We start from the raw sequence: 23083 nt of genomic DNA, 5'->3' as shown, positions 1-23083 counted from the left end.
TTTTTGGTTCTATTTTTGACTGTTTTCTTTTTCAACATTGCTAATATGGAAATGTTTTGCATGCCTGCACATTTTTAATCTATATTCAATTGTTTACCTGGTCAAAGAGGGGAATGAGGAGGTTGGAAGAGAGAAAGAATATGGAAATCAAAATTTGAAAAAAAGCTAAAAGTTTTCATTCATATGTAATTGAAAAAATGAAATAAAAAATTTTTAAATGTATTTGGGAATTGTTTAATAAAGTGAATCAACATAAAATATAAAAAGAAAACTACAAAATATCAAAGGCCATTTTTAAAAAGGCCAATCTGGAAAAGAGTTCAGGGTGAAACATTTTAAGAATTATTAGATTTCCTGAAAGACAAGATCAAGATGGATGCTGTATTTCAAGAAGTCATTAAAGGAAACTGATCAGAACTTGGAGATCCACAAGACAAAGTGAAAATAGAAAGAATCTGCCAGTAATCTCCTGAAAGAAACTCTATAATGAAAATCCTTGAGAATGGCACAGGAAATATCCAGAGCTCCCCCCCAAAAAGCAGAGCTGAGTAGAATCTCTGAAACACAAACTGGGCATGAAAGAGAAACATGAAAATGTTGGCGACTCAGAAAAATGAAGAGCAGCAAAGATTTTACAGTGATAAAATGCTTGCATTCGAATGGATGATCCATGTATATTCTACGAACTGGCATGTCATTGGTTCTCAAGAGAGTCCAAAAGATGGAAAAGCTGGGCAGTGGTTGTTGTTGTCATATTTTACGGTCTTAAAAGAAGAAAGGAAAGGGAAGGTGGGAAGAATATACTGGGGAAGAAAAGGGAAGAAAAAGGAGAGGGATTTATTTCACCTAAATAGCAAGCAAAAGTAGAAATCTATACCCATTGGAGAGGCCATCATAAAACCCCACTTTGAACTGAACCAGAGCAAAGTAGGGAGAATGAGGAGAAAAATTATACTATAACAACCTTGAAAAAAATGAACAATTTTTAAAGACTTGTAAGCTCACATAATTGCATTGATTAGCCATATTTCTGGAGTTCTGATGATTTTGAATGCTATTGTTTCCTGATAAAGGGATGATGGAATAGATCTGCAAAAAGAGGATTGTATTCTTGGACATTGCCAATACAGGAATAGGTTTTTCATGACTATATTTATTTTTGCTGGTTTTCTTTTCTTTTCCTTTTTTTCCCAGAGTGGGTGAGGTAGATGGGAGGGAAAGAGGGTCAATGCTTATTAACTGAAAAAAAAATAATTAAATGGGGCAGCTAGGTGGTTAAGTGAATGGAGAGTCAGAAGTGGAGATGGGAGGTCTTGGGTTCAAATCTAGCCTCAGACACTTCCTAGCTATGTGACCTTGGGCAAGTCACTTAACCCCAATTTTCTAGCCCTTGCCACTCTTTAGCCTTCAAACCAACACACAGCATTGATTCTAAGTTGGAAGGTAAGGGTTTAAAAAATGAAATATTGACTTGCCTAAGTGTATCAACCAGAAAACATTAAAGGAAGGATTTGAAACTCAGGACCTCGGAATCCATAGTTATTGCTCTTTCTGTTGTACTATGCTGCTTCTCTCAACATGTTTAAAGTTTAGATTGTTATCTGTCCCATTAAACCTGCTCTTCTTTCTGACTTCAATGTTCTATCTGTAGCATCGCCTTCCATTAAGTCCCTGTGTTTGTTCCCATGATTCTGGGGTTCTATTTGACTCTTTTCTGAGCTAATAAATGTCAAATACTTCATAAACCTTTTAGTACTATATAAAAGTACTCATTATTATTGTTACTGTCATTCTTATTGACCTACCTCTCCTTTATTCTATCAATTATCAGGCCCTTCAAATTTAATCTTAGAAATTTCTAACATCTCTCCCTTCTCCATTCTCACCTTTTATTTCTCTGTAGGCAATCTCATCACTATCTGCTCAGAATACTCTAGTATTTCTCTAGCTTGTTTTACCATCTCCCAATTTCTACCCCATGGAATTGGACGTATCACATCTTTGCTCAAAATTCTTCAATCACTCTGTTTCAGCCTGGCCATCAAAGGCATCTCCAACATGAAAAGCAACCTCACTTCACATTATTCTATCCTGCTCACTTCAGGTTCCAACCAGACTGGTCTATCCCTTCAATTTGTACCATGCCATCTTTTCTCCATGCTCTTGTTCACACTGGCCTCTCCTTATGGAATATTCTCCCACATTACCCCGTGTTTACTAAATTCCTGGCCATCTTTCTTATATCTGGCTCAGAGGATATTAGCCATATGAAACCTCCCCTGATCTCCCAGTTGGAATAACCTTCCCACTCAAACCTCTTTAGGACTTTCTTTTGAATCTCCCAAATTCACTTATTGTCAAATATGATATAATCTAGTTTTCTTTACTGGCGTATCAGTCTCCAGATGAAGCACTAGGTTTCTTTAGGGCTGGGACTTTATCTCATGTATTACAGTTCTACTTGTAGCTTGGCTTCCTAGAATGCTTGTGTCAAAGCTTTGACTATGATCTGATGAGGAAAAAATAATTGAGAAAAACCCATTGGGTAGATGTTAATTTTTATACCTAACATTAATGGTTAAAAAACAAGGTTTTACAGTAGAGTGTGCATGTGTATTTTAAGGAAAGAGATCTGACATATGTTTTCTTTGATGTAGGCATTTCTCAATGAGTTGACTCCCTCTGCCAATCAGATATCTACCTTGAGAATTGTTTAGGCCACTGAGGTTATGAGATGCCTAGGATCACCTAGTCAGTATTTTATAGATTCAGATATTTTAGCACTGGAGGGGACTTTAGAGGTCATTGAACCCCATCCCCTCATTTCATAGTTAAGTAAACAGGGACAACATAGTTGTGATTTGTATAGTATCATACAACTAGTAAGTGTCACAGGCAGGATAAGAGCCCAGGTCTTCTGACCCTTGAGGACAGATTTTTAAACACCACGCCATGTTGCTTTTGCTCTCTGTCTTTTTACAGAGAAAATCCTGTTCCTCTGACTTGTTTTCATTCAAGTTAGCTGGAATGCTTATTTTCTGTGTATTTTTTAAATTCTTTTTTAAATTTTTTTTTGTAGGAGAGTAGGTAGACTAAGAAAAATGCCAAAGATACTCCTTCTTGGAAATCCAATTCCATCTGAAAAGACAGTGATTTCCAACAGTGTTTTAAAATGAAGGACAAAGTTAGGCATCCTGAGCCACTTTGAAAAGCCTTTATCTGGGGATCGGGGGAGGTTTTTGTTCAGCCTTGCTACTCCATCCCTCTTGCCAGCCTCATGCTCTCCAAAGACAGCTAATCAACCTAAGTTATGTTACAGCTCACAGAGACTACAAAGCAGCTGGTGCCTAGCTTTTGTTCTTGAGATCACTAATAATAAAATACACAGTGCATAGAACTGTAATAACATTCGTCTTTGAAGTCCCTTGGTCCTTTTAGAAAGAGAAAATCAATTTAATAACACTTGGACAATGGACTAGTCAAGCCATTCAATTTTGCTGTCCTGATGAGCTGTGCCTGCAACCTCTGGATATTCCTGTACCTGGGAACTGGGTCTACAATTCCATAGAAGGGCGACATTTAAAGGGATACAAGAAAAGAGTAAGATGATGATTGGTACAAGAAAGATGCTCTTGTGTGGTCATCAATTCCCTTGACTGAATGCTGCCCAGCTCTTTCATTATATTTTGTATCTTGAGATGCCTTTCATTTTCAATGACTTTTTTTATACATGAAACTCCTCTTTGTGGCAAGAGAAATAGCTAGGTAGAGAAAGAGACAGAGAGAAACAGGCATAGAAATATAGGCACAGAGATAAAGATGGAGACTATAAAAGTCAGACAGACAGAATCACAAAGAAAGACAAAGAGAAATAGAGACTCATAGAAAGGATGGAAAGAGAGAGACAGAGACAGAGAAAGGGGGTTTACAAAGAAATGTGGGAAGATAACAGATAGAGAAAAAAATAAAAGAGAGATTCAATATAGGTTAAAATCTAAGTCTAGAACTATTGGTCCAGTTTCCCTTTTGTCCTTCCATTCAATGAGGTCCATTCATTTATACCAAACATTCATCAACAATTCAATGAAAAACATTTTTATCTAGTGACAAAGTCTAATATAAACATGCAGATATCAAATAAATGAAATGTAAAGCTTGCAGTAAAGTTTGGAAGGTAACATCTGTTCTTCAGGCAATATAATGGGAGAGGGATGAGAAGCTATAGAGAGAGGATAAGTTCACCAAATCCCAGGAGTAGCACAATAGCAAAATGCATCAAGACAAATTACTCTTAACTTGTTTAATGAGCCAGACAAGCCTAACTGCTTATAGATGAAAGAAGAAAGGAAGGAAGGAAAGGAAGGAAAGGAAGGAAAGGAAGGAAGGAAAGGAAGGAAAGGAAGAAAAGGAAGGGAAGGAAGGGAAGGAAGGAAGGAATGAAGGAAGGAACGAAGGAAGGAAGGAAGGAAGGAAAGAAGGAAGGAAGGAAGGAAGCAAGGAAGGAAGGAAGGAAGGAAGGAAGGAAGGAAGGAAGGAAGGAAGGAAGGAAAGAAGGAAGGAAGGAAGGAAGGAAGGAAGGAAGGAAGGAAGGAAGGAAGGAAGGAAGGAAGGAAGGAAGGAAGGAAGGAAGGAAGGAAGGAAGGAAGGAAGGAAGGAAGGAAGGAAGGAAGGAAGGAAGGAAAGGAAGGAAGGAAAGGAAGGAAGAAAAGAAGGAGGAAAATAAAGAATGAATATATATTAAGCATTTACACTAGGTGCCAGAACTCTGTGAGGGAGAGACTACAGGACTCTCCCCATTTTATGGAGATAACTTGAAGTTGTCTTGAAGCACATGGTTGTTTATATCATCTCCTCTATTAGACTGTGAAGTCCTTGAAGGGCAAGAACTTTGCTTTTGGTCTTTTTCTTATACCCAGCCTTTGGTATAATCCCTGGTACATAGTAAATGCTTAATCAATAATCCTTGTTGATTTATTGGTTAATTGCTTTGTTCAGATTGGTATTAAGGAAATTTCTTTAATGTTCACACATACATTCAATATTAGGTGGATTTCAAAATATTGTTGGTTTCACTAATCTCCAAAGACCAAATGGCTGTTTTTTCAGCAGTGCTTTAAAGGAGATTTCTGCATTGGTAAGGGGGAAGAGGGAACTAGAGTGTCTCAAGGATCTCTTTGTTGCTTAGCATTCTGGGAGTCTCTGATGCTATTGTAAAAGGTCACTAGAAATAAATGGGTGGTACATGATAAAGGTACTGACTGGCATCTCATGGTTTATGCATCCAGACATGAAATGCTCTCAAAGAACAACTCACTGAAATAGCTGAATTTTTACTTTCATAGAATTATGCTTAAATAATGCAACATTCTCTCTTCTCTAAGTTAACAAGCCTCAATTCCTTTAAACTTCTCTCAAAAGAACCCCTTTTCTCTCCCTTTGAAAATCTTGGTTGATCTTCTTTGATCCCATTTCAGTTTCTGTATCTCCTTTTTTTAACTGACAACACAATTTTGATGCACTATTCCAAGAGAATGATTGTAGAAGAAAGGTTACATCAACTTTAGAATTCTCAAGTACAGCTACTTACCACTGGGGCAAAGTGGCAGCACCCAGGAGCTGTCCAGGGCTGAAGCTCAGAATCACAAGGCTCATGTATTAAAATGAGGTTTATAAAGGATGCTTATCAATGAATATAGAAAACAGATTTCATTGCTCCTGGTCAGATTTTGGTGGATGCCAGGTTTCTTTGAACTGACCTCAAATGATATATTCTTTTCATCCCTTGGATCTCCCAGATACTAACTAGCTTTCTTGTCTCTAACTTTCCTTTTCCATAGAAGCTCCTCAGCTCTCTTTCAATTATTGAATTTTTCTTCTACTCTCATTGACTTTTCTGCCCCACAGAATTCAGCTCATTTTTTGACTCCTCAAAATATGGTGCTAGGAAGCTTTAAAATTATAGGTATGGAATTGTGAACCTGAGTTCAAATCTCATCTCTGCCATTTACCACTCATGTAACCTTGAGCAAGCCCCATGCCTCAGTTTACTCTTCTTCAAAGTAATGGGAGGAAGTGCTCTTTCTAGATATAAATTTATGACTCCTTGATCCCATGAACAGGTCTACAGGTAAGCAAAAGGAACTTAATTTAAGTAGGTAAAAAGCATTAACAACTGAGGATATTAGAGAAAAGGCTTACCACAAGAAATGGAATTGGAGGTGAATATTAAAGGAAGCTAATGACTCTAAGAAAGGGAGATGAGGACGAATACAAGTAGAAGAGACAACAAGCTCAGAGATCATTGATGAAACGCTAAGCTCAAGGAGCTATTAGCAAGTCAATTTCACTAGAGGATAGAGTGTATAACAATTCAAAATGAAATGTTTAGAAAAATAAGCTGGAACCAAGTGGGAAAGGGCTTTAAATATCCAGCTGATATGTTTGCATTTCATCCTTGAAGCACTAGGGGAGTACTGAAACCATATGAGTATAGGAGTGACCTAGTCATATATATGTTCTTTAGAACAAACTATTCTAATACCTGTATAGATAATGGATTGGATAAGACAGAAATAGAGAAGCAAAGAGATCAATTAGGATGCTATTGCAATAGTCCAACTGGACTGCACTTTCAGGAATGGATTGGTTGTAATTGGAAGAGACTTAGAGGTGATGAGGTCCTGACCTAGGTTAGGAGGCAATTCATTGGAGTCATGGAAAATGTTCTGGGCTCTTAAACATAGGATGATGACATTGAGAACTTAAGCAGATGTTAGAGTCTATCTAATAATCCATCCAACTCACTTTTGAGATTAGGACACCAAGGCAGATGGAGTTTAAGTGACTTACCCCAAGGTCACAAAGAGAGGATGCACCAGAGATAAAAATGAGGGAAGCTTGATTTCAAATTCTGCCTTGGGTACTTACAATTATGTGACTTTGGGAAACCTAACCTCTATTGGATCAGTTTCCTCAACTGTAAAATGGGACTGTGAGGATCAAATGGGATAACATATAAAAACCTCTCCATAATGCCTAGCACATAGTAGGTACTTTCCTTTCCCTGGCAGAGATATATCTCTGGCAGAGAGATATCTCTGAATTTGTTACCTTCTTGAAATGCCCTCTTGGTACAGAAACAGATTCTGGCTCATTGATGATACTTTGGGAAAAGATGATGAAACCTACTTCATGAAACATTGAAGCTTGCAGGTGCTGATTCCAATTAATCTGTGAAAGCATCTGGCATGAAATCAATAGTATTCATCTAGAAAGAGAAGATTGGCTTTGGGGTTTATCTAAAGAATGATGGCACAGCCTTTCGCTGACTCCTCCAAGGAAGGACCGTAGGGTAGAAACAGCAGCATTTTTAGATAACTGCTACTCACCAGGCACAACTCTATGACTGTGGTTTACATGGCCCTGCATAGGCAATCCACCCAAGGAGAATATTCAGTGGAAGAACCCAGCTCCATGCATTCATTTTAAAAGGCCTTAATGATTCCTAAAGCCTCAGTCCAATGTCTGAAATAGTTTCAAATTATACATGCAAAAGATCAAGTTTTTTAGAAAATATCTAGTATGAGAATTCAGTCTACCAATACAAATAACAATAATTTACCTCATAGATAAATTGTATGATGTTTACCAAAGCTCTAAAGCTTAAGTGACTTACCCAGGGTCACACAGTTACCAAACATCTGAGACAAGATTCAAACCCAAGCCTTCCTGATTCCAAGTCTCATGGACAAAGGAGTATATGATCCCAGGTCTTCCATTCTAACGCTCAGAATTCTATTTACTACACCATTTCTATTTCTGCCCATCTTTACTAATGTTATTTCCTATTTCTGATAGTCATACATGTGTCTCATTCAATAATTCAATAAGCCTATACTGAGTAATGGGAGTAGCTAGGTGGTGTACTAGGTAGCAGACCTAGAATCAGGAAGACCTAAGTTCAAATCTGACCCAAGACAATTAATAGCTTTGTGATCCTGGCCAAGTCATTCAACCCTTTTACCTCAGCCTCCTCATTTGTAAAATTATCTGGAGGAAGAAATGGCAAACAACTCCAGTATCTCTGCCAAGAAAAATCACAATTTGATCAAATTTGTTGAAAAACAACAAAATACTGAGTAAATACTATGTGTCCAGTCCTGTACTGGGCTACAAAGTATATACCAAGGTTCCTGACTTCCATTAGTTTGTAAACTACTTAGAAAACCACAAAGGAAAGATGAAAACCACTAGAACTTGCCAACTAAAGACATAAATACAGACAGAAGGACTGAATCCAATTCAACACCACCAAGAAACTTAGAGAGCTTGAAGCTACAAGCCCTCTGGATTTGGAGTGAGAGGGCATGGATTCACACCCTTATTGTGTCATGGTCTGACCTTATGCAGGTCAAATAATCTCTCTGAACTTCTGTTTACTCATCTGGAAAACCAGGTGGTAAGATTGGATGACCCTCTAAGGTTCTCTCAAACCCCAAATCTATGGTTCTAGGTATAATATTAGATAAGACATTTATCCTCTCTGGGTCTTGATTTCCTCATCTAGAAAATGAAGGAGTTGGACTATATGTCCTCCGAGGTCCCTTCCAACTCAAAATTTGTGTTCCTATTATCTTGTATTAGGAAGCCATAGGAATAACTGGGGAGTGATAATTATGCTAGTGAAGGCGTGTGGTCAGCCAATGTTTTACTGGAGCAGCTATGAACAGGAAGATACCCCAAACCACTGGGATAACAATCTGAGACTTTACTTCAAGCAATGCATGATTACAGAGGACTTCTAGAAAGGTGGCAGGTGTACTGAGCTGAGGACAGTCAGAAATCATGAATCATGAGAATCATTAAGGTTCAGCAATAAACAGGAAGCTTTACAGAAAGCCACCAAGGTCGCCATTGAAAAACAGCTTTCCCTGTGCTTCCAGATAGAGCATGCATAGGACTAAAGGGTGGAATTAACATATTTGGTTGTCTTCTAATCAGCCCCACAACACAACTCACAACAGCATCTTTTATTGAATCTATGTCAAGTAATATCTGTGATTCTCCATAATTCCAAACACTGAGTATGAAAGGCTAAATTTACCTTCCAAAATAAATAAATAAACTAGGTGTCAGTGGATTGAGAACCAGGCCTAGGAGTGGAATGTACTGTGTTCAAATGTAACCTCAGACAAGTCTTAGCTGTGTGACCCTTGGCAAGTCACTTACCCCCCATTGCCTAGCCCTTACCATAATTCTGCCTTGGAACAAATATTTAGTATTGCTTCTAAGATGGAAAGCAAGGGCTTAAAAAATAAATCTTTGTCCTCCATTTTGGACCAACACCCAGTGATGACAAGAAAAACAATGAATAAAGGATTAAAAAAATTTTTTCCCATTTCTCATTGAAATGCTTCCTTTAAGATTGATAAATGACTGAATTCTGTCTGTTAATCCGATATCCCAGAGATTTTGCCCGTCTGAATCAGAGCACAGCCAAACCTGATTATACATTGCCTTACAGAGAACAATTATATTAAACAAAACTGTTTTTCCTTTCTCTAAGAAGAGTCCTTTAATTTAGGCAAACTTTCTCTAGTATCTGCTCCATTCTCTGAGCTAGCGCTTGTCAGATTTAATTCCCATTTTTCAATGCAGTTCAATTCAATGGTTTTGTTCACATCACTGAAGAAGTCTCGTACCTTGGATTTGAGTTACCCCCAAAATTGTCAACATAAAAAGCCATATATCATTGTGAGATTAACCTTCGATAGGTTATTATATCAGGGAAAAGTAGAGATTATAAAACAAGGGAATTTTTGCTTTGGTTTTAGGTATATTGGCACATTTGCTGCCTCAACTTACCTTCCTTTCTGGCCAATTATACTTTGCAAAGATTGTATCGTAGGTATCTACGGCCCCATCGGTAATGAGCATTATTGCCTGGCTACAGATGCTTCCCTGGCCGGTGTGGTTGAACTGTGGAAAGAAATAAGTTGTAAGTAAAAACATATGCTGGAAAGATGAATATATGTGCTAGTCCATAGATAAGTACAGAAAAAGGAGGAGATGAAGAAGCCTAATAATTGAATGCAAACATCCTTGTGAATTACCTGGAGATTTCCAGAATTTGCATGCTAAGTCTTACATGACACATGATTATTTTGAATATATACACAGAAATTAATCAGAGAACTAGATCATGAGATATAGAGACGATGGTGTCCAGTGAGTAGAGCATCAGACCTTCCAGAGTCAGGAAGACCTGAATTCAAATTTTGCCCTGTATATTTGCTGTGTGATCCTGAGCAAGTCATTTAACCTTTGATTGCCTTGATTCCTCATCTAGAAAACAGGGGAAATGATAGCACCTACCCCTCAGAGTTCTTATGAAAATCAAACTATGTAAACTGTAAAATTCTTAGCACAGTACCTGGCAAATAGTTGGCCCTGTATAAAAATTAGTTATTGTTGTTGCCGTTATTATCACTTGAGAGTTCAACCTTCCCTCATAGAATGTCCCAAAGCCAGCAAGCAATGACTTCATTTCTGCCTGAATTTTCAAGATCCAGAATGTTCCTTGGCCTGTGGTTTCATGACTGCAAAGAATTCTCAAAGAGAAAACATCCTCTGCCCATACAGATCTATGCCTGTCATCAAGTCTCAGAGAACTCCATAGAGCAGTGAAAAGCTAAAGGACCCAACCAAAGTCAAACAGCCAACAAACATTGGAAGTGGGACTTGAACCCAAGCCTTCCTGGGTTGATGATCAGCTTTTTTCTGTTTTCTCTATGCTAGACTCTTTCTCATTGTGGACATTTAATGCATTTTTTTATTGAATTGAATTTAAAGTCATAACTCGGGTGTCAGAGTTCATTACTTCCCCTTATCTTAGGACATTAGAATACACAATCTCACAAATAGGGACTATTTTTTATTACTTTCATTTTGTAACCTCAGGACCCGAGGCAGTGCCTGGCATAATGTGAGCATTTAATAGGGGCTGGTGGATGAGTTCATGGGTAGTTCTTCAGAATATGATCACAAAGGAATATATATTAATTCAATCTCAAGAAGAGTGAGGGGAAGGAAGGAAAAATGGAAGAGTGAGAAGAATGGAGAGAAGGAGGGTGAAAGGAAGGGAGAGAAGAAAAGAAAGAAGGAACAAAGGAAGAAACAAAGAAGATGGCCCATGGTCTCCAATGGAATATATTCTACCAAGTGTATAAAACATCTGAATGGGGGGGGCAGTTAGGTGGCTCACTGGATTGAGAACCAGGCCTAGATATGAGAGGTCCTGGATTCAAATCTGGATTCAGACACTTCCTAGCTGTGTGACCCTGAGCAAGTCACTTGATCCCCATTGCCTAGCCCTTACCACTCTTCTTCCATGGAAGCAATACAGATGGAAGGTACGGGTTTAAAAAAATTTTTTTAAATTTAAAAATAATGTAAATAGAATGCTATGCTATTAGGCATGTAGACTAAGAAGGTTGATAACAAAAAAATGTCCTAATGGACACCAAATGATTTAGAGCAGCACTTTTTTTTTTAAACCTTTACCTTCCATCTTAGAGTCAATACTGTGGATTGGTTCCAAGGCAGAAGAGCAGTAAGGGCTAGGCAATGGGGGTCAAGTGACTTGCCCAGGGTCACCCAGCTGGGAAGTGCCTGAGGTCAAATTTGAATCCAGGACCTCCTATCTCTAGTCCAGGTTCTCAATCCACTGAGCTGCCCAGCTGCCCCCCAAGAGCAGCACTTTTTGTAGCAGTCAAGAAGCAGAAACAAGCAGAAACACGCTGACTGGAAAATGACTAAACAAGATATAAATATAATAGCGGCTTACAGTGCTATAAAAATGCTGAATATGATGAATACAGAGAAGCCTGGGAAGAATCACATGAAACAATGCAGAGCAAAGCAAACAAATCCAAGAAAATAATATCTTGTATGCAGTAACTATAATGGCATAGAGGAAAAGAATAACGCCAAATCAGTATATCTGAATGTCATGGAATGTTAATGCTCAATCTTGCCCCAACTGCTGTGCAGAGGAGAGAAATTATATTTATAGAACACGATATATGTCAGATTTTTCCATATCTTTCTTAATTGGTCTGATGTTATGTTTTCCCTCCTTTTTATTACTTGCTACGAGTAAAAGATTTCTGAATGGGGCAGGAGGAAACTATACATTTGTAGACAAATGATGCAAAATGAGAAAAAAATTAATACTTTTTATGATGTGGACATTTGGAAAAATTGAGGAAGAGGGAGAGAACTAAATGGGGGAGGGGGGGCTTCCTCTAGAAGACACTGCATGAGCTGAGCCCTGAAAGCATGGAGGGATTCCAAGAAACACATGAGTGTGAAGCATATCCAGGCATGAGAGGATGGAAAGGGTAAAGACATGGCAATGGGAGGTAATATACAAAGCCTGTACAAGAAAAAATGGTCCAGTTTGGCTAGAAGGCAGAAAGCAAGAAGGGGGAAACAGTTCACAAGAAACAATTAGCCCACTGTCTGCATAAAGAAATCACTTAATAGATGATTGATGACTGATAATAAGTCTAATGCTTGGACAGAGATTATATGGACTATGAGAGAGACTTCTAACATAAGTATTCATCTAAGAAAAATAAATAAGGGTCTAACATGAACTCTAAAGAGGCCATATCTGGATAGATGGAGATTCTGTCCTAGCATATAAAAAGAGAGAATGGCAGAAAAGTAGACATTCAAATGAAAAAAAATCCACATCTCTACATCTTAGAGACTAATTTCATGACTTCATGATCCACAAGATGTTCTGGGGTGGATTTGATTATTTACTGATTCAAGAGACTTTAAAATCTATTCGCTCTCCAACTCATCCCAATGGCTTTAGTTCAAGCATCATGCTTCCCTTCTAGCAAGGATAGTTAATCTGGTCCCAAGTCCATAAGACCTCCTTCAAAGCTGAACATGTGGCCCTTGAGAAAAGTTGAGAGAAAGAAGATCCTATAGTATAAACGCTGTGATTAAACATGCTAGCATGTCCTCTGAAAGAACCCAAACCATTGGATGACAGACTCATAAGAGTTCCCAGCCTTGGGCAAGGTGACTCCCCTTTAACTAGTGAACAAAACAATCTCAAATGGTTTTCACTATCATGATTATTCTGCTTCTACTGAAGCTTTTAATCAGAGTTTAACTTTTCAGCCTCTTCAGAACAAATCATCTATAATTGGATGGATGAAGACAGTGGCTTTTCCTATTAAGTCACTGGGGCAAAGAGATCCCAAGGTATAGGTAGAACACAGATGTGCTTCCCAGGTACTTCGTCATATCTGCATCTATTGGGTCACCCGTGTTCCCTGGGAGCAATCATGTTGTAACCTCATTGATTCTCTAACAGGAACATGACTTTGATGCCAATGACAAATGTAGGCACAATCCATCCATAGACTGGAGCAATCATGCCCTGATAATGGTCAACTCCTTTTTTTAACCCTTACCTTCCATCTTAGAATCAATAGCATGAATTGGTTCCAAGGCAGAGGAGAGGTAAGGGCTAGGCAATGGGAATTAAGTGACTTGCTCAGGGTCACACAGCTGGGAAGTGCCTAAGGCCATATTTGAAATGGCCCAACTCTTAAAAGCCAGTGAATCAAAAAATTCTTCTTCTTCTTCTTTTAAATGCAACTTATTTGCAAAGAAACACCCTGGAAAACTCTCTCTTTAAAAAAAAAAAGGAAACATTTCCCTAGAGAGAGAGATCAGAAGAACGGAGAAGGGCAGAAAAGGCTGTTGCAAGCTGTTTATTTTAAAACACTACTTTCCTTTATGCCTGAGCCCACATTATTCTACATAGTAATCTGCTGTTCGAGTATTTTGAAGAATGCAATTACATTCAAATGCTTTGATGAGCAATATCTCTTCTCTTCATATTTGTCTAGAACTTTTTTATTGAATAGCAAGAATGATGAAAGTGTTTTCCATAATAATAACAACGACAAGAACCCTATGATGAACAACAATTAACTCAGTGATTCATCAGTTAGAAGGGAAAATTTCAATGCATCCTGACATTTAGAGCGTTTGGTTGTGATTAACCATCGTTGAAATGTCACAGAATTTTACTTAATTGGCTAAGAAAAAAAAGTTTAAGGTAATCACGGCAAAGATGGTATTCAATCCTGAGAAAGATAATTGCTGTTGTCACATGACAAGGTAGGCACTAACCAGCAAAGCCAGCCATTCCAGAATCCTACAGAATCCAATGAATACTGCACAAATCAATGGCTGGAAGGAGCTCAGAACTACATTCCTGCACTCTTTTCAAAGATGTAAGTCTCAGCAACTACAAATCTCTGAGCGAGTGGAGCCCATGGAGAATGCAAAATGCAGGTAATTGCAAGACAAAATTTGCTTGGCTTAATTACTGTGCCCTCTGAACCATCCTCAAATGCCAGCCAGAATTTCAATCGCACATCTCGGTGTACGAGTGCAGAGCAGCAGTAATTCCAAAGAAATAAATATGAGTGTTTAAAGGTCGTATTGATGAAGTAGAAAATAGATAAACCTGGCAATTTCATGGAAAATTAACCAGCTCTATGTTCATCAAAAGGCACTGCTGGTTAAAAGGACAGGAGAGTGAAGACATGCCACAAATATTTCTATCTGTGACACATAGTACAGTATGAAGGAAACCTTCAAAAGGAGACATTCTTGTACTCATCAGTCCTATCCTTTTTTCAGATAAGACAGTCATTAGAACTCACACAGAAGTGGATTCTTTTATCTGGAATTCATCGGCCAATGCACTATTTCTGAGCCAGTGGGTGGTTGAAAGAGGAGTTTGGGCCAGGGTTTGAGAATCCCAGATTTAACAGATACTACATGGATGACTTCAGGCAAGACTTCTTTTTCCTCATTTGGAAAATCCACATAAGACTGATACTAAAGTCTCTTCTATTTCTAAACATTATCACAGGCTTGTAATTCATTGATTGCATTGTCAATAGTCCTTAAGCTTTTTTTGTTCAGTCTTTTCAGTCATACACAACTCTTTGGGACCTGATTTGAGATTTCCTTGGCACAGATAGTAGAATGATTTGCCATTTCTTTATCCAGCTCATTTTATAGATGAGGAAACCAAGGTTAATGACATTAAGTGACTTGCCCAGGGTCACACAACTAATAATTGTCTGAGGCTGCATTTGAATTTATATCTTCCTGACTCTAGGCACATCACTGTGCAACCTATCTTTCTAAGTATTTATTAGCTGCACAAGTGACCGAGAATCAATCCATATTCTCTTGCATCTCAGTCTTAGAGGCTGCATCCAGTGCTCAGTAATCAACAAACAGGAAGTCTTGTACCAACCAATTGTCCGTCCACTTTAGTCTTGGCTTGTAGCCTTTTCAAGGTAAATTATTTACTCTCTCTGCAGTAGGTGACCTTGATGCCTTTTTCATCCACATTGAAGACATCCCTGAAAACATCCTGCTCAGAGCACATAGCCCTGCACTCCATTGATCACTAGGAGAGTGCAAGAGGCTTGTCCATTTTTCTAGAACCCACATCAACATGTCCTTATGGAGCTAAACTCCTTGAGGAGGTCTTCAGTAATCAACCTTTCTTCTCAGTCTCTTCTTAACATTTTGTCTGCCTTTCAATCTCATTATTTGATGGAAACTGTACTCTCCAACGTTACTAAATATCTTCAAATTGCCAGGCAAACATTAACTGTTTTTGGTATACACGGATCCTGTGTTCAGTGCTAGAGAAATAAAGCAAGTAAACCAAACCAAATAAACAAACACACTAAAAATCCATCCCTGCCTTAATAAAGCTTACTTTCCAGTAGGAATCTTGGGGTTAAATACTCACTCTGCTACTTACTATCTGTGGCAGTTTGAGTGAGTTACTTAAAACTTCAATGAGTTTCAGTTTCCTTAATTGCAAAATGGCAGCATGGAGGTGGCTTCTAGGGGACTCAGTGGATAGAGACCAGGGCCTAAAGACAGGAGGACTTGGATTCAAATTTGGTCCCAGATACTTCCTAACTGTGTGACCTTGGGCAAGTCACTTACCACTTATTGCTCAGTCTTTACCACTCTTCTGCCTTGGAAGCAATGCACAATACTCTAAGATGGAAGATAAGAGTTTAAAAAATGAATACCAAGGTCTACATGACCTTTGACATTCCTGCCAGCATTAAACCTATGATCCTAGGATGTTAAGTCTAATCCTGTTGCATGTGATAGCACTTCCAATACTTTGTACTCTCTGAACCTTGCATCTTTTGGTCTTCATCTACTGAAATGAGCTTCTATATCTGTTGACAACTAACCCAAGTACATGCTATGTCCCAGGGACAAGAGATTCTAGTTGTGAGTGAGTGTGTGTGTGTTTGAATCCCATGGCCAACAAATAATTTGGTTCATGCTAATAATCACTGAGTCAATACTTGTTGGATTGAATTGCTGGACTTAGCTATAATGTTGTCCCTGATTCTTTGGGCCACTCTGTTTTGGACCTGATCAAAGAATATTTTATTTCTGAAATTCTCAGTCTCATTTTAAGCCAGTCTATGACATAGCCCTAGCAAGAAGCAAAATTCCAGCCCAGAATTCTAAAGATTCAGACAGAATCTGAATTCCAAAAGATGACAGGAATCCTCCAGAGGCCTGTTTTGTATGTTTTGTCAGCTATCCAGCATTCTGGTGGTCAATGTATCCCTTAGGCTCTCTTCAAAGAATTCAGAATTCATTTCTCCTGATGTGGGCACTTGGGCACTAATGTGGCAAAATGAATGTTCAAATGGCAATAAGGTGATTGGAAAACTTTTTACTGAAATGTAGTGCCCAGCTTACTGGGACCTTGGCAACATTTGGTACAAAACTGAGACTAGAATTACAGACTCTGCCCAGCCCTTTTTTTCCTGTGCTTCAGAACCATTAATAGCCCATTTATATGGATGTGAAGGTAAAAACTGTTCCCCAAATGTTGATTTTTTGATATTATACAGTCATGGCTAACTCTTTTTGATCCCATTTAGATTTTCTCGGAAAAAGTACTGGAGTGGATTGCCATTTCCTTTTCCAGCTCATTTTTTGGATGAGAAAACTGATGATAACAGGGTAATACAACTAGTAAGTAATGCCTGAGGCCAGATTTGAACTCAGAAAAGTGAGTCTTCATGATTACAAACCCAGGACTCTATTCACTACACCACCTAGTTGACCCAAACATAAATTGCCTAGCTTGAAATTCATTTTCTTTTTAGAGGAGGCTAAGCAAGAGTTTATCTCTAGTCTGAGTCAAGAAAATTTACAGGAAGCTCCTACTTCTCTTCCTCCTTATTTCCTGTTTCTTTTGAAAAGTAATGTCATTTAGAAAGAGGCTTTAGATTCACAGAACTATTGATTAATTATGGGATGCTTCTTTGGGGAGATTCACTAACAAAATTATTTTGTTCTCTTTCATGCAGGGCAAGAACATTAAAAAAAATCAGGTTTCGTTCCCAATCACTGTTCATTGGGATGTTCATCTTGTGTTAAACCAAATGCCTCACTAGGGCTTTTATTAAAATGGTATTCCTTTCTCATCAAGAAGCTAAGCTCTTTCTAAGAAAATGGCATCATTTCACAAGGTGGGAAAGGAGGCAACCCTTCACCTTAATTGGCTTCTATCCAATATTGGAGAACTGAGCCTGAAATGGCCATTTAAATGTAAAAGAAATGATGAAGGGAAACATTCCCAGTGATTTTGAGGCAGCTCTTTGTTTTGGTTTAGAAACAAGAGAGACCATTTTCATGAATTTTAAGGAAACTGCAGTCCAAAGTGGCAAAAAGGTTAAAAGATGGAAGTCAACCATGGCTAAAGAAACATACATACTCACCATTGATGGGGCTATAAACCACTTCAACAATTCTGGAAAATATTTGAAATTTTGAAAGACAATTCACTAAACCATTCAAACCCTCTGACCCTGTGTTCGTGTACCACTTGGAATGTACCCTAAAGTGGTCAAAGGTAGATAGAGAAGGTCCATGGATATTAGCATATTCAGAGTAGCAGTATTTGTTGTAGAATAACTCTAGAAACAAGGTGATGCCTTTTGACTTACAACAGATGAGCACATAATGAGATAAAATATAATAGTGCTCTATTGCTCCATAAGTAATAAAAACATGAAGAATACAGAGAAAAAGCAAGCAGATACATGAACTCTCTAAGGAAGCAAAGTCAAGATAAAGGTATACACAGTGTTTATAATAACATACATGAAAAGAACACTAAAAAGAAGATGAATGAGGAGGAATTCTAATGATCAGTTCTGGTCTATGAAAAAAAGTGAATGAGAGAATCCTCTTTTTCTCAGAGAGTTAAACACCCAGGAGTGGAGAGTGTTACATATGCTGTAATTCTTGGACACTGTCACTTGATTATGCTTACCTTAAGAGGAAGGGGTTCACTTTGAGGAGGAGTGTAATGTCTGGAAATTAAAATGATATAAAGACAAAAGGCATCTATAAAACTAATCTGGGAAGGAAAATGATGTTGAAAAGATCAGTGTTCTCATCTCTGAAAGAACTCTGTAAACTCTGGCAAGAAGAAGAAGCATGCAACATTGGCTTTAGTTACTGGAAATGTAAATTGAACAAGAGAAAATAATGAACTCGGGGGTGATCCTGGCTTAAGCTTTCCCAGCCCCAATTTCCCCACCTGTCAAATTGGATAGTAATATTTCCTACCTCCCAAGATTACTGGCAGGATTGATTGAGATAGCAAATGGGAGCTGTTCTTCAGACCTTTGAGAGCTAAACAAATGTTAGTTTTGATGATGATGAGAATGCTTACAAGCTATGTTTGTGCCCAACCCTGCTCCTCAAGTGGTAGATTGAACCACACCAACTGATCATTGACACTGGATGTTCATAATAACCAAAAGAGCTGGAGCACATTCTAAACCAGACTCATTAGGAAAGGAATGAGGAACTCCAGAAGGAACTAAGTAACCAATTGTGTAACCATCCTAGGCAAAGGTTGGTTCATTTGTCTTTGAATTCTCAGTTTAGCCCCGTGCTTGGCACAAGGAAAGTTCTGAGGATAGGCTTCTTGGCTTAAATGTAGTTAACTGGGTCCTGTCTACATGGCCTAATAACAACAGATGTATTTATACATACACGCAGGCATATATTATTATTGTTCAGTTGTTTCAGTTGTGCTCTGCTCTTTGTGACCTTTTTTGGGGTTTTCTTGGAACATGGTTTGGAATGGTTGCCATTTCCTTCTTCCTCATTTTATAGATGAGGAAACAGAGACAACTGGAATTGAAGTGATTTGCTTAGGGTCACACAGCTACTAAATGTCTGACACTAGATTTGAACTCATGAAGATGAATCTCCTTGACTCCAGGCCTGGTATTCTATCCCCCATACCATTTAGCTAACCTACACACATTATATATAGAAATATATGTGTTCACACACATATATGTCCATCCAAGTATATATATACATATACATATATGTATATTTATGATAATGTATTTTATCAGTGCTCTCTAGATAAGAAACTTACTTCACTGAGCACACTGAAGGCCTCGTTCAAAGCAATGTCCAGCATCCCAATTCCTTTGGCACAAAGCTTGTCCAGGTGTTCTCTGAAATGCTGAAATGACAAAGCAGGAAGACATTTATTTGTTACGTTAGTATAAATGGCACCACAGAATTGCTTGGCATGCCCCAAAACAAAGGGAGAATTTCTTTTAGATCACTAAGACTTAGGATGAAGATAACTTCTTTCCCTCCTGAGTTGTACCTTATAATTACCTGAAATGGAAGAGCTACATTTACAAGGCAGAAATATTTAATTTATTGGGTTTTTTTACATTTAAGAAAAAAAATTGGTAGTGATGATGATGATGATGATGATGATGATGATGATGATGACATATGATGATGTGGGGAACAAGAGAGGGAGGTAGCTAGTCCAGAGATGTCACAGAATCTCAACTTGATTATCCAGTATCTCATCTAATCTGTATCTAGAAACAAATCCCTTCTAAAGGGATGCCAATTAGTCATCCAGCCTCTCCTTGAAGAATTCCAGGTATAGAGAACCCACCACCTATTTTGAGGCATTCTGTTCCTCTTTGAGATCACTTTATTAGCTAGGGAACGTTTCCTAATCTCAAGGCTAAACTTGGCCCTTTGTAACATATCGCCCTGACTCCCAGTTTGCCCTCTGGGGCTGGAAGGATTGAATCCATGTGTCAGCCTTTCAAATACTTTTAGATCAGAGATCTCTTGTGAGATGGGATGGTGATGATAATGCAAAGACAACTGGCCAATGACTCTGGGGTGATTCATGTACACAAAGATGTTCTGCTGTCCTGAAAGCAATCATATAAATACAAGCATTTATATATTTGTTATATATTTCTTTATTCTTCATAGAAGGAAAGAAGAAGCAAGCACAAGAAACTCAGGCTCCATTTCTAGTCTTTCTCCCCAGATAAGATCCATTTTTTATTGGGAGGGGGGAGGGAATACAGCCAGATCTAAACTCTCTATTGATCCAACCAAAAAGAGAAGTAAGGAGAGGAGGAAGGGTAGTGGTGGTGCAGAGAAGATGTGGGGCAGGAAGGGATCTGCTGTAGCTACTTACAGGACAAAGACAGGAATTTATTCCAGCAACTAGATACTGTTCTACCAAAGACTTGGGCAGGGAGTAATGTCATTTTTAAACTGTAGGGACTATATACACTCCAACCATCATCTTCCTCCTAACCTTTCAAGAACTCAGATGCTTTCCCTGGGAACTTGGACTCTGAGAGGTTAGCTTCCACCTCATCTTGTCCACAATTAACTTTTCTTTCACTTCCTGGTCATGTACCCGTGCCACCCCTCTCCTTGTACCTCTTATTTCTCTTCATGCTATTCCTTTGCCTGTTAGAATATAAGTTCCTTGGACTGTTTTACTCATCAAATTTGCACTGACACAATTTATAGTAGTACCTGGCATGGAGTAAGCACTAAGTAAATGTAGTTTCACTAATTTACTGATTCTTCAATGCTGAAGCTATTTCAGGGCACCCCTGTCCTTACTGAATGATTACTGATGAAAAAAGAGGCTGGGGAGACTATTGGCAAGTGATGGAGAACTATGGCTAAAGTTACATTATATACCCCATCATCAACCTTCATTATTTTGGTCTCTCATTGAAGAATGAGTCCCCTGAGTAGTCAATCATTTCCCTCAATCTCTCTATCTCTCTCTCTCTCTCTCTCTCTCTCTCTCTCTCTCTCTCTCTCTCTCTCTCTCTCTCTCTCTCTTCTCTCTCTCTCCCTCTCTCTGTCTCTCTCTCTCCCTCTCTCTGTCTCTCACTCTCTCTTCTCTCTGTCTCTCCCTTCCTCTCTCTCTCTCTCTCTCTCTCTCTCTCTCTCTCTCGTCTCGTCTCTCTCTTCTCTCATCTCTCTCTCTCTCTCTCTCTCTCCCTCTCTCTCTCCTCTTCCATTATCCCAAAATTTGGATGAGCTTCTTCCATAGGGCAATCTATGGTGAATCTCTATCTCAGATTTAGTGAAAGCTACTTGTTTGATTAAGCAGATGGAGACTTTTGCCTTTTCTGTTAGATGAATGAGCTCTAATGGACTGGTCATGTTGTGTGAATACCAAAGTTATGTTTACCTAAAAGATGATTTTACAGAGAACTCACACAGGGCAAGAGTTCACATGGAGATCCGAAGCAGTGATACAAGGACATTCTCAAGGTCTCTCTGAAGAACTTCACATGGAGATCAGAAGCAGTGATACAAGGACATTCTCTAGGTCTCTCTGAAGAACTTCTATTGAGTACAACCAGCAAACAAAGATGGTGCTTTGCTCTGAGCAAAGCAGAATTTCAGTAGCTCAAAAGAAATGGGAAATGCACAAATTTATAGACATCCTCATATGAAATGTTCCTATGGTATATTTGTGTCTGACCTGTGGTAGAGCCTTTCAATCTCATATTGGTTTGATAAGCCACAATCAGCTATACCTTATAGCTGCATTAGGATCCTGACATTGTGATGTCATTTGCATCCTCTCTGAGTACAAAGGACAACAAGCAATCAAATGAATGGGTATATTTCTAACGTGAAATAAAGACAAAGAATTGTAGAGTTTTCTTTCTTTGTCTCTCTCTGAATTTCTGTCTCTCTCAGATAGGCAGGAGGTGGGGAAAGAGGGGAGAGAGAGGGGGGAGAGAGAGAGTAGCAGAGAGAGAGAGAGGAGAGAGGAGAGAGAGAGGAGAGAGAGAGAGAGAGAGAGAGAGAGAGAGAGAGGAGGAGAGAGAGAGAGAGATGAGAGAGAGAGAGAGAGAGAGAGAGAGGAGAGAGAGAGAGAGAGAGAGAGAGAGAGAAGAGAGAGAGAGAGAGAATGGGAGAGAGTTATCACCTTCTTTCCAATGTATCTAGTTAGACAAGTGCCAAAAGCAACTAAGTGGTTAACTCAGACCGTTTGTATCTGAGGCAGGACTCAAACTCAGGTGTTCCTTGTTCTGAGTACACTTCTCCATCCACTACCTTTCATATTGCAGAGCAAGATGGAAAGAGGAGAAAGAACCAACAGACAGACAGACAAGCAGGGCCACTCCAGGAGTTCAGGGAAAAGAGCACACTGGGGTAAATGTTTCTTTTTTCTACTTGACTCATCGCAATTCTTTTCCTCCAGGATGAACAATTCTTTCCCCAGTCAAAGGAGCCTATACCACATGAGGATGCTCTCATTAGAGGTGTTATGAGGGAGAAGAAGGCAGAATACCAACCCTGAAATGTTTGGTGGTAATTGCCCCAAACAAGTGGTACTTGTTTTTCCTGACCGTATTCTTTGGCCCCTGGTCATGCCCAGAACTTGCAGTCAAGAACTAGAGAGGAACACCCACTGTACTCATTACAACGGAGTACATTTTGTCATGGAAAAGTCAGCGCTAAATGGATGGACTTATCAGGTGGCTTGCCTCAGTGAATGGTTTCCTGAAGCCTGTTCTGTTTCTCCCATAGCCTGCCAAATGGAATCTGGCTTTTCCATGGGCAATTAGGGAGT

The 23083-nt window shown here is 38.8% G+C and overlaps 1 protein-coding gene across 1 annotated transcript in view; it reads right to left on the bottom strand.

The window, feature by feature from the left end:
* Nucleotides 1-23083, bottom strand: part of CACNA2D3 (calcium voltage-gated channel auxiliary subunit alpha2delta 3) — a 1058263-nt gene that overhangs the window by 473137 nt on the left and 562043 nt on the right. Inside the window, 2 exon segments of the mRNA XM_016424623.2 lie at nucleotides 9865-9978; nucleotides 19574-19663. Coding sequence (XP_016280109.2) covers nucleotides 9865-9978; nucleotides 19574-19663 — 204 coding nt within the window.

The sequence above is a fragment of the Monodelphis domestica genome, chromosome 7 (assembly GCF_027887165.1).
Source record: "Monodelphis domestica isolate mMonDom1 chromosome 7, mMonDom1.pri, whole genome shotgun sequence".
NCBI lineage: Eukaryota > Metazoa > Chordata > Mammalia > Didelphimorphia > Didelphidae > Monodelphis > Monodelphis domestica.
This window is presented reverse-complemented; position numbering and strand designations above follow the sequence as displayed.